The following is a 13,409-nucleotide window of genomic DNA, read 5'->3' as shown; positions in this document are numbered from 1 at the left end:
CCTGTCTGCAGTCCAGATCTGTCTCCTATTGAAAATGTATGACCAGCCATGAAAGGAGAATCAGACAACAACGATCACAGACTGCAGAGCATCTTTTATTAAGCCAGACTGGACAACAATTTTACTTGAAAAATTTAAACTGTTCTTATCCTTAATTCTCAAACAATTAAACATTGTAATTAAAAAGTTAATGTGGCACAGTTAAAAACATGCCTCTGTCCCAACTTTTTTGGACTGTATTGCAGCCATGAAAATCTGCAATGAAAAATTTGGTTATATTTACCAAATAAAAGTAAAAGTTAGCCACTGACAACATTGGAATTTTTTGTTTATACTTCAGTCAATTACATAAAGGTTAAAAAGAATGAACAAATAACATATTCTTGATTTTATGGCATTTCACGAAACACCCCAACTTTTTTGGGATTGGAGTTGTATTTCATGTGCTGTCTTTGCAAACAAGCAAATTATACTTTGGGCTCCAGACATCTTGACATGTAGAGTGGACATACATACAGAATCTTCACGAGAGAATATACTTACATAAATCTTATCTTTACTGTAGCGCACACGGACGTTATTTAGTAGCGTGGCTTCATTCAAGTACATCAATGAGCCTGTAACACACACAAATATGAAATCATCAGTAAGTTCTGTCATCTTATCCAACATGTTTGAACATCTCAAACACATTGTCACTTACAGTTGTCCTCCACATGTTTGCTGACATCATCTTCAGCAGGGAAGACTTGATTGACAGGAGCTTGAAAGGTCTGGAACACAAAGACTTTAATGTTAAGCATACAGGACACTAAAAACATGAAAACTGGTGTTAGTTACATGCTTAAGCTTAAAGGGGTACGTCACCTAAAAATTACAATTCTGTCATCATTTACTCATCCTCAAACCAACAAAAGACTCTTGTTCATCTTCAAAACACACATCTCTCCATTGAAAGTGCACTGCTTCAGTTACAACAGTGAAAGATGCAAGTAGCTAATTAATTTTGTTAAATTTCACCATTTCGAATTAAAAATCTAAGCTATGATCATTATAGACCTTACAAAAAACCGGTCCCACAATGATTATGATCTTTATTCCATGCACCCCTTTTTTCATGTATGTGTGTTGATCGATGTTTAATTGTAAATAAATGCATGAATGAAATATATTCATTTTGGTTGCATGGCAGGTTTCAGGGTTCATAAAAAATATCTGAAGGATGAACAAAAATCTTATGAGTTCGGAACAACATGAGAGTGAGAAACATTTTTCATTTTTGGGCGAACTGACCCCTTAATACGTGGGATTAGAGACTGGATTGCTCAAAAGCAATACGGATGCTCGCCTTAGAAAACACATCAAATGCAACAGTGAAGGTTAGGCTCTATGTATTCAACCTCCATGCTTGTGTTCTAATATCAGACAGTAGTGTGTACTCCACACACACACACACACACACACACACACACACATTTTGTAGCGTGTGAACAGACAGCCTATTGTGCTTTCATATCCCGGCGACATCACACTGCACACAAATCACATGGGCTGGATGTAATGCTGCACACAAAACTCGGTCTTGTAGTTGCCACACGTGAAAACACAAATACACACACACAGAGTTATGGCTACTGTAATGTTTGTCAAGCTCCAGAGAGCGCCAGACTCCATATGGGCAACAGGATGTGTTTGCAGTGGCTCTGAAAACAGAAGCATTCATCCGAAGAGTTTAAATCATTCTGCAAAGAATCTGTGAAGTGCAAAAAATGTTTTTGACAGAAACAGAACAGGACAAGAAATGTGAGTACTTTCATTAACAGATCACATTAGCAGTTCCTTGTTCTTACAGCACAAGCATTTTAATAAAAGCTATTAAATCTTTCCGAACTTAAACGTGGGAATGTAGTTTTTAATTAAGATTTTTACCGCTGTTCCCTGACAACCAGTGAGAGAGTGAGCACTTTTATTTCCAGTCTGAAGTATAGGTCATGTTTGTCTTCCTGTGTTTTCTACAGAAATGAAGCTCCCGTTCACCCTTGCCCATTATTTTTAACAATCAGCGTCTTGAAATAATGTTTTGTGTACTTGAGGTTCATGAAATGTATAGCAACTAAACTTTTAATCATTATTATTCTAATAATAATATAATCATTATTATTTTAATAAAACATTAAATCGAGTCATTGATGATTACAGTTTATTGATCAGAAGTTTCATAAACCCCCAACATTTCAATATTTTAAGCATATTTTAAATATTTGAAGTCAGTAATATAATGATTATTAACTGCTCTGATGGATTTAGGGAGTTCATTTGTGACCCTGGACCACAAAACCAGTCATAAGGGTCAATTTTTTGAAATTGAGATTTATACAATTAATGTAAGCTTTCTATTAATGTGGTTTGTTAGGATAGGCCAATATTTGGCTGAGATACAACTATTTGAAAATCTGGAATCTGAGGGTGCAAAAAAAAAAAAAAATAGAAAATCGCAAAGTTGTCCAAATGAAGTTCTTAGCAATGCATATTGCTAACCAAAAATTAAGTTGATGTATTTACAGTAGGAAATTTATAAAATATCTACATGGAACATGATCTTTATTTAATATCTTCATTTCTTGCATAAAAGAAAAATTGTGTATTTTGAGCCATTCAATGTATTTTTGGCTATTGCTACATATATATCCATGCTACTTAAGACTGGTTTTGTGGTCCAGGGTCACATTTAATGAAGGATTCATTAGAATATTCATATAAGTAAAGCAAGTTACTAATTCATTCACTGTAACAACTGGCTCATAATCAAGCACAGTCATTTGTTTGTGAGAAAAACATTTTCTTGCCATTATTTTGCTGTACACAGTCTCATTTTAGTGTCACAGTTAATTTAGACTGCAAATTCACATTTTCGAATCAGATAAACTATGATTTATGCCGTGGAACTGTTCATACAGCGGGGGGGGGGCGGGGGGGAACAAGGCTAAACGCAAATAATAAGAAGCACCTAACCATAAAACTCTGCAAAATTCTCATATCTTTTGTTGTTGAAACAAGGGCAAATTAATCTGTCAACAAAAAATGCAATATGACACAAAGTAGAAAAATAAGGATGAAAATGGTTTGTGCCAAAAAATTCACTGTGACATTTTTTTTTTTTTTTTTCAGTTTTAATATTGTGTTGGGTCATTATTTGACATCCACTGAAATCTAAAAGGTGAAGATATTTTTAATGTTTGTTTGTTTGTTTCTTGTTTCTAATCCTAGTCATGTGTTGTATCATGAATTTGTGCTTTTATCATCTAATTGTCGATTTAAAGTCCCAAGATTTAATCAAGTGAAATTAAAACATTCCTTTGTATATCAGGCTGTCCTAGAGCTGAATAAGGGCCATGTAAAATGAAAATGCCAGGAATTATTTTTCTTTTTTAATTATACTGTATTTATTGTGTCTATGTTTGTGAATTGTGTTTTGTTTGTTTTTAAAGAGTGTGCAACAAACATACTGTTATGCAAGAAAAATTTCAGACGTAAAAAGTTTGACAATAAAGTTACATCAATCAATCAATCAATCAATTAATCAAACAAAACCAGGAGAACAGCTGGTCTGCGTTAAAACTTAGAAATACAGATTTTTAAATGTCTTTCTTTCTTCAGTAAATAAATTGTGTTTTTTAAGGAAAACATTTCAGGATTTCTCTCCATATAGTGGACTTCTGTAGTGCCCATGAGTTTGAACTTCCAAAATGCAGTTTAAATGCAACTTCAGAGGACTCTAAACAATCCCAGCCTAGGAAGAAGGGTCTTCTCTAGCGAAACGATTGATCAAAGCGATACAAAAAAAAAAAAGGTAAAACAGTGATGTAGTTTTTTGACATCCCCTAAATGTCTTGAACTGGAATACACACACTGGAGTACAAGCAGAGCTAGACAAGACAAGTATTTGAGGTTAGAAAGTGTATAAATCGTATTTTTTTTTTTTTTTTTTTTTTTTTTTTAGAAAATAACCGATCACTATGGCTTGAATCGTTTAGAGCTCTTTGAAGCTGCATTTAAACTGCATTTCAAACTTCCAGGCACCGTAGAAGTTCACTATATGGAGAAAATTTCTCAAAAATACGACTGCAGAAAGACATGAACATCTTGAACGACAAGAAGGTGAGTAAATTATCTGTAAATTTTTGTTCTGGAAGTGGGCTACTCCTTTAAATGTGACCCTGTATTTTTGCAGAAGCTCCTCCTCACCTTCCCTTTCTGGTTGAGAGGTTCGATGGTCAGACTATCGGCACTGATGTCGATGATTCTGCCCAGCTGGAACCCATCCGTAGGGTGGGGCGCCCACACCGGCTTTCCATCATCCATTTCACCACTGAGAAAGAAACAGGGGAGAACAAATGAAATACCAACAGAAGAAGAACAGATAATCTACTATAATACTGACAATCACTGAAAATGTTTAAAACATTGATGCATTTGTATGTTTGATGTCTTTTTAAATGTCTCATTTACAATACCAATAATTTTAGGCATATCACAAAAACTGTATACCTACTAGGGATGCTCATTGACAGAAAGAATATTGACTGATTAACACAATCAGTGAAACGGTTTAAAAGAACATTTTTTTCCCAGTAATTTATCTAAATATTTTAAAACGTTGCTAGATGGTTAAAATAAAATAAAATTGCATTTTTTTGAGAGAGAGAAAAAGATAAATTGCGTAGGCCTATAACGTTAATTCACATTTTATTATTACATTCAGAAATAGACCTGATGTTTACAAACACTATAAACACAGGCTAGGCTATTTTAGTTCCGCTCGCTCCACAAAAAATCCTTTCAATTTAACAGTATTCAGAAAAGAACAAGAATGAAAAGTATAAGAAGCCAGATTATATAAACAACAAGCCAAAACAAATTCATTTAGGCTAAAACGTAACTGAAACTACCGTTGGGTCTCTCATACGACACAAATCCAAATGTTTCCGTATTCGAGATGTATTTGAATGGCAAAGTACTATTTATTATGTAAACCTTATTTAAACCAAATTGTTTGGCATTATATCATGGCAGTACGTTAATAACGATTAAGCTGTGTGATTTTTCCATATGTTTGGCTGACTGTATTTGATTACGATATGGAAAGGCTGCATTGTCAAGTTAGCAATGCTTAACTGTGACACACACAAACTAACTTGACAATGCTGCGTCGGTGCAATCACTTGATTTTTTTTTTCTTTCTAACAGTGGAAACGACTCCTTCTAGTCATACAGATAATCAAAACAGGAAACGTTTTGCTTTTATTTGTGTACATTTACAATAAAAACAAATCATTCTGCTTTTGTAAAACAAAGAACAATAGGATGCCGCTTTCAGCCGTCTTCCCTTCCCGCAGCACAAAATGAACCCAAATTCTGCATATAGCTACTTGTTGTATACTAGCTACATTTTTTTCTTTTGTTTTGTTAATCAAGTAAAAATATTTATTGTATAGGTCTATTCATTCATTATATATCCACAAGTTTCCTACACCCCATGAGGCCTTGCGTCAAAAGTGGGAGCGTCTTCCGGTTCAAAGTAAACACGCGGGACGTGACACTCATTCATTCAACAGTTGACAGGAGTGACGGGCAAATGAAGAGTTGAGGCTAGAAGGAATACAGCTCTAGCTACTGGGCATGCGCACATCAATCTAACGTTATTTTTGTCACACTGTACAACAATAAAACTGTTTTTTGTATTATAGTAAGGGCTAAGTTTAGGGTTGGGGTAGGTGCAGACGTTAAACAAACACAATCCAATAGGTAGAACAATTCATTTCATTGTTAGTTTCTGGTCAGAGCTGTATCCCTTTCCAGCCACGATCCAAATGAAGCCTCATGAAGCACCGAGACTTTCCTGTGACTGTTTTGTGAAAAGATTCAAAGCTTCGAGAGTGTCGAAAACAGCGCGATCTGGTGGTTAGTAAAAAATAAAGCAGCCAAAAGCCTGTGAAGCTCCGTGTTATATGCACAAATAAAAGATGAACCGTGTCTGGGTTTGTTTGTTGAATTTCTGACTCTGATGAATTAATTTACCCACTGAATAGTGCCATTAAATGCCAGTACGAATATCAATATGATGAAATAGAAGAATAATGTACACATATATTAATTGCTTATGGCATATATTTAATTTTCCTGAAATTATTTGTATTCTTCATATTATTTGTATGACTGGGTATTTAAAAGTGTAATTATTAAATAGGCCCCAATGAAAACGTACTCGAAAAGTAAGGGAGTTAAGGAAGTGAACAACGCACGACTGGACAGAAAGTGAGGCTTCTACGAAAGTGATTTCTACGTTAAACAAGCCTCGAATCTGCCGTGCCCTTTAACACAAGCTCTGATGTCTCGGTTCAAATGTCATTTCACTAGTTGACAGTCATTCAAGATTTAGTGATCCAAACTTGCTAATGATGTGGAAACACAAATTGGAAAAGCATATGTTGTCCATAAGAACGTAATGACATCTCTCATAAAGGTGTGCATCTTTACAAAGTAAACAATGGTCTAAAAAACACTTAGCCTCTTTGCTAATTAGCACACAAAATACCATTAGTATACTACGTCCGCCACCTCACCGGAAGTTGTACCCACATTCTTTTTTACAGTAGTGCCCCCCAGAAACTTGCGAATAGCCTAGCTTTATTATGTTTTTCTCCGTCGACAAAAGCACTGCAGGTGAGTGATGTGATGTGTCCATGTAAATCCTCATGTTCTGTTGTTTGCTGCTTTTTGCGCATGTAAAATTTATCCCTGGAAAACAAATTTTAGTATTTTTAACAAGTCACAGACACTTATCCTCTCTAAAATAATTCAATTCTAATTTAAAATAATCTTGTTGGTTAACGAGCGTCGGCTGTCGGTTAGAAAAAATAACCAAAATGAACATCTCTAATACCTACATTTTTGCAGTAAAAATTGTAATATTATTATAAAATTATTCTTATTATTATTTTTTTTTTTGCAACAATTTCATCCAAAATTATGTAATGTTTGTAGTGTCATACAACTGATTGCACCTCATCAGAAAAACAATCAGAGCCTTTGTAGACTATAAATTACTACAATTAGACTATAAATTACATTAATTAATAAGATTAATTAAATCTTTTAAAGTTTTTGTTTAGATATTTTTGTTTAAATTGCCTGTTACTCCGTTATGCCTTATGATACTTCTTTTCAATTCAAAATGTAAACATTTTATTAAAAAATATCCTAAAAAAAAAACTCTTCACTCTAAAATTTATATGTGAATATAATGGCAAAATTCTGCCAAATGTAGCACCACTACATTCAAATCTCAAGGGGGTGTTAGTTATTTTCTCAGCTTATTTATTTCATTTCACGTAGAATGAAAATTCTCATTAGCACTGCCACAACCTTCACAACAAAGTAATAACAAGGCCTACTGGGTAATTGCAAATAAACATTTGATGAAATTCAATAACCTGGCAGCTAGACACATTGGGATGGGCCTCATTAGAAAGACTAAGGACTACTGAGGGAAAGATAAATGGAGCAAAACACAGAGAGGTGCTTTATCCAGATCACATAACTCAGACTGCAGAATGAACACAAATCTGTCTGCAGGACAACAAGCCAAAGTACAGCCAAAACAACAATGGAGTGACTGTGGCGCAAGTCTCCACATCTGAATGCAACAATCACCTTGTCACCCTATGTATTTTTGCATCAGCTTTGCACTGGACTGATGCACTTGGTGTTTTTTAAAGTAAAAAGTTCCAACTTTTAAAATGCTTCATTCGACCCCTGCGTTTGTCTGAATATCTCCACTGTCCAGCTGTCTGAATGTAAGAGTTCCCACCTCAAGGCTGTTCACTCATTTTACGTCATGTAAGTTAACTCTGTTAACACTAGCTTGGCTGCCATTTAGGGAACAGAGAATGCAGACAGGGAAACTTCTTCAGATTCTTAGAGCTGGTTATGTTATACCTAAACATGCTATTATGCTGCGCCAACTGAACGAATGAGGCATTTAGACAGTGCTTTACTATGTACTACTATATATCCACAGCGCTTAATCATATTATCATCATATATATCATCTCCTCAACCACCACCAGTGTGCAGCATCCACTTGGATGACGTGACGGAAGCCACAGTCAATTCAACTGATGGGAATTATTGGGAGGCCATGATGGACGACAGCCAATGGGCCAATGGTTAATTTGGCCAGGAAGTGCTATGGGATTTTTAATAATCACAGAGAGTCAGGACTCAGTTTAACATCTCATCCAAACAATGGAACTTTTTTTTTCTGCATATAGGCAGAAAATGAATTAATTATTAATTAAACACCAACTCCTTACCACCTACTCTACAATAAATAACCAGAATACTAAATGTAAATATATGATTTCCTTTAAGAAAAGATCATTTAAAACACTCACAAATTTGACCAAAAAAACAAAAAACAAACAAACATATAATCCATGTAAACCATGAAAGGTTTATGCATATTTAAACTAAACTTTAATTTGGTCAAATATTAGGAGTATGTTTTAGCACAACACTGAGCAACCAGGTGCAACACAATGCAACACACGATAAATAAAAGCTGTATTTGCCATGTTTTCGTCCTAACCAGCTGTGACAGTAAGATATATATATATTTTTGGTGTTGTTCCCTTTTATTATGATAGGATCATGGAGAGCAGACAGGAAGTAAAGTGGGACAGAGAGAGGGGGGTGGGATCAGGAAAGGTCCTCGAGCTGGGATTCGAACTCGGGACACCCGTAGTGCAACGGCACTGTACGTCTGACATATACAGTGTATTGAATTTCAGTCAGAGTTGTGCCTTTTTTTACGGACACCATAGGAATAAATGAGAAGTGCCGTAAGCTGAATAACACCTGTCGCAAAAAGTCAGTGAATTCTCTCATAAAACAGCATTTTTGTGTTAAAATAGTTAAATCCAAAAGTACTGGTTAGTGTAAAACATGTTGAAGATTAGCAGATAGGCTGTGGATCCATTAAATGACAAGCCATTTCCTCTAAAAAGCTGTTTACTCAGCATAGTGAAGCCTCTCCTTCACTGACACCCATTCAAAAAAAAAAAAAAAAAACGGCCTCTGGTCTCCTTTCCCACGTACTGCCAGACCGGAAGCATCAGCTTTAACCGCTACGCCCTTTTCGGCTAATGGTTGCAGGCTTGCCTTCTAGTGGCTTTGGAGCTACCTTCCTGCAGACTTAAGTTCCAACACTGCTTTAACACACCTGTCTGTAATTAGGTAGCTGTGAACAGCTGATTAGCTGGTCCAGATGTGCTGGATTAGTGTTGAAGCTGAACTCTGCAGTGAGGTAGCTCTACAGGAGCAAGGTTGAAGACCCCTGTTAAAAACATTTGTTGATACAGAATTTTACTACAAGACTCAAAATAGCTGATACCTAAAAAAAAAGGCAAACATAGGATAATTGGATACTGTTCAAATCAGCAATCTTTTGATTTTTGGCCAAACTGGACAACAGTTATAAGCAGAAATGTCAATATTGTATATCTTTTGACCAGTAGGTGGTGCTGCGTCAAAACTACTTAAGCTGGGTACACACCACAAGATAATCGGGCTGATTTTGGGCTGATTTTTCACCTTCCGACAATCCTAGGTAGTGTCCGATTATCTTGGTGGTTCTAAAGATTATCTTATCAGATTTACCTGCGGTGTGAGGTGTGTTATAAGTGACTGAATCTGCTCGGAAGAACGTTGGAGGCGCCCCGATCGTGAATTGTAAATATTCAAAATGTGGATGTGATGTGATGTGTGGGGGGAACCCTGAGGACAAACATGCGAATTATCACGTGAAACAAAACAATATCCAATCAGAAAGCGAGCTGACAGAAGACGGAAGCATAACAAACACAGCCATGGCACAGCACAAAAGGATTTGGACAGCAGAGATGAAAAATTCACGACTTCATCCAAAGCCTTTTCTTTTTTTTCTCGTAAGTTTTCTGTCAAAATCATTCCAAACGCTATTATTGTATAATCTTCTTGCCTATCGTCCACCATGTTTATTCTCCAAGTGTTTTTTTTTGTTTTCAAGATAAAATTACATGTATGTGAAAAACATTATACATGATATAAACAATTATACACTAGAGGGGCAGTATACAAATACAAGTTTTTATATAAAAATATTAAAGCATTTGCAAACTTTCACCGTTTTAATTGCCTTTTGTTTTATAGCAAATAGTAATGTATCATTATAATCCTCCATTTCCTTCCTAAAAGAAAAACAATTTTTTTTTTTTGCAGGAGAACTTATGAATATGAATAGGTGCTATGAAATTGTACATGCACAAAAATAAGATTTACCATGTAGACGTGAATGCGCTTTTCTTTGCTGTTCTGCAGGGAATCAATAATACAATACAAATGTCCATAACAAAAAATGATTATCAATATTTTGTACAACAAAATCACAGATATTTTGCCAAAATAGTTTTACAAAAGGGCAATGCCAAAATAAAAGTACCACTGTTTTAGGGCAACTGACATAAAAGGAGCAACTAAATCAATATCAGATTTAAATTTGACCAAATAATATTTTGCTGGGTAAAGCCTGTGCATAATTTTAAATGATACTTCCTTAACCCTTTTTGTAATTGCAGGAAATATTGATTAGGTATTAACCAAAGCCTTTTCCAAACAATACTGTCTGTCACTTGATTTCAATATGAATAAACATAAGGCAAAGACAAACTGTCTTGTTGAAATAAAGCTCGAATTGTTATATATTGAATATAGAATTGTTGTGTGATGTTTATTCTCAAGTCTCGAGAGATTTTGCAAGATTTCCCATGTTCACAGTCAGGACTCTGGTTGAAAATCTTGGTGTGTGGTGTACTGTCTCTGTCACATCGTGGCACACCACATACTATAGGAGCAAAAAGGTTAAATCTAGGATTTTTTGTTCTTATGTTTGTGGTCTCTCACATTTTGAAGAACGTTACCAATGCTTTACGAAAATGCTTTGGTTGGTATATGAAAAAGTTTTGGTAGCTTTGAAGATGATCTGAGCCAATTTTGGTAAAAATTGGACAAACTGTCTAAAAGTAGATATTTTGGAAAATTCAAAATTGCCAAAAATCTTGAGCATAGAAATGAAAATGTTCGTATGAGCCAAAAAAAATAATTTTGCTTTTTAGATTTTCATTTTTGCGACACTGTGGCTGGGAACAGGAACAAACAGGTACTGATCATGTTTTACATTTCTTTGGATTTTTCTTTTAGTCTTTCTTTACATCTTATCACTTTGGATGTTCTTAACAGCTTCAATGGAAGCAACAATGGATCATTTACCAGACAGAACTTGAAAATAATGGTTGAACACTGAAACTATGAACAATTAACTTGATTATGTACTTGGTCACGATAGCAGAATGAGCCCGGCCATGCCGCTTCTGATTGGCTGTGATTGATTCTGATTGGCTTTGTGATTGATTTTTGCCATGTCTTGCCTTTTTTTTTTACTTTAGACAGTTAGTTTTTGCTGGAATCTCATCACATTGCGACTGCTCTGGACACACTGTAACAACAAACACCAAAACTAACAAACACAGACTAAAAACCACAAAACTCAGATTTTGATTTCATTTATGACCTGTCAGATTTTCCACATTCAGTCAGTTCAAGTTAACTGATCTACTACTCTGGCCTGAAGTCATAATGTCTTATAAAACTCTTGCTCACCACAGTTCAACTAGTACATGAAATCATTGAAGTTATTGGATTTGAGCAGTGGAGCACATGTCAGTGTGGCCGGGTTGGGTCAGATCTATATGGGTTAGGTGTGTCCTTCCTGACAAGACAATAACTATCTGTGTTTTCACAGTTAAAAGTAAATAAGTAAATTCTTCAGCCAGGCATGACGATTACATACTAGATACTAGAAGGTCACCCTGGACAGGTAGGTCACATTCACAGAGTATCAGGTCAAAGACACAGATCTGAAAACGAATCACTGCTGCCAAACTGTGAGCAGAAACCTGACGCTTTATTGTGCCTTCTGTGTAAGTCCCCCATCACATCTCCCGAAACCAGTTTGGCAGCGCAAACAAAGCTTCAGGGTCCAGGAATGGCACATCAGAGCAAGATCACTATCAACGCTTCAAAGACACCCACCACCTGGAATTGTGGACTCACTACCCGTCCCGCAACACACTGTATCACCACCCTCATCCACATTCAGACTCCCCTGGAGACTTAATTAACATCCAATTTCTTTGTTATTTCAAAAAAAAAAAAAAAAACTCATACACACGCTCTTTAAATGTTTCCGCGACAACTCTTTCCTTTAAGCTCAAAAATAAGGCCAAAGTTCATGAAGTAACTTACTGTCAATGTTGTAAAATTTATTGAGTACCACTGGACCTGCGCAAACCGAACCCATCATTTCTTCCTGGTCTCGTGTTGCTGTATAATCATTTCCATTTATGGGTCAGTGAGATATAAAAATATCTATGATAAAGATAATGGAAAATCTAATTTAACAAACATGTGCCAGTTTCTTAAGAATCTACTCTATCTGTTTTATTAGTTTGTTTTACTCATTTTTAGTTATTTTAGTACTTTAGGTTAAACTAAATTAAAAGGAGAAACGCTGCCTTCACAACTAGCTGAAATAAAAGGTTTATGGTGTGTGGGTCCCCTATATACACACGCGCACACTCACTCTTGCATATGTGGTTTACGGGGACTCTCCATAGGTGTAAAGGTTTTTACAAGCTGTATTTTCTATTGCCCCACCCCTAAAGTACCACCTAAAGTAAACCTACCCCTCACAGGAAACTACTGCCAATTTTTGAATTTCATAAAACACCACTTAGCATGTTTTTAAGCCTTTCGGTTTACGAGGGCACAGGAAGCGTCCTCATAAACCATGCTTACACTGTAGTATCCATGTCATTATACACGTGTTCTCATAAACCATATATTCCAGAACATGCACACACACGCACACACACAATCATGTGATAGACCATACAGCTTTGATTTTATTTCTAATTTAATTATTTGAATGAGGCTTTTTTCTTCATTAACATGAAAACAGCTGTCATTTAACTGTATGAATTTCATTTTAAAAGTATTTTTGAGTGACAGAGTTATTCACAAAACTAACAAAAAAATGTACACTACGTCAATGATTCTTGTAAGAATTAATAACTAACTAGAGAATGCGCATGCAACTCTGTTCAATGTAATTACCGTTCCACACATGTGGGTGACATTACACGTGTGGGTTTACTCACAAACTGGCTCACAGCTCTTTGAAGAGACTACAAAATTACACAAAATTATAACCTGAAATATGTTAAAATATCTTTAAATAAGAGCAAAATATA

General features: G+C 35.5%; 1 protein-coding gene across 5 annotated transcripts in view; it reads right to left on the bottom strand.

Annotated features, from left to right (window-relative positions):
• myo6a (myosin VIa) overlaps positions 1-13,409 on the bottom strand; it is a 60,036-nt gene that overhangs the window by 33,565 nt on the left and 13,062 nt on the right. For all 5 annotated transcript variants that reach the window (XM_051104482.1, XM_051104484.1, XM_051104485.1 and 2 more), the window contains exons 2-4: positions 4,246-4,369; positions 704-773; positions 544-617 (exon numbers count right to left, since the gene is read on the bottom strand). In XM_051104482.1, the coding sequence (XP_050960439.1) occupies positions 544-617; positions 704-773; positions 4,246-4,362 (261 nt within the window). In that variant the 5' untranslated portion in view covers positions 4,363-4,369. The remainder of the gene's footprint in view (positions 1-543; positions 618-703; positions 774-4,245; positions 4,370-13,409) is intronic.

Source organism: Labeo rohita, unplaced genomic scaffold, assembly GCF_022985175.1.
Source record: "Labeo rohita strain BAU-BD-2019 unplaced genomic scaffold, IGBB_LRoh.1.0 scaffold_73, whole genome shotgun sequence".
NCBI classification, from domain to species: domain Eukaryota; kingdom Metazoa; phylum Chordata; class Actinopteri; order Cypriniformes; family Cyprinidae; genus Labeo; species Labeo rohita.
The sequence above is the reverse complement of the archived record's forward strand: the minus strand, read 5'-3'. Positions and strand labels throughout refer to the sequence as shown.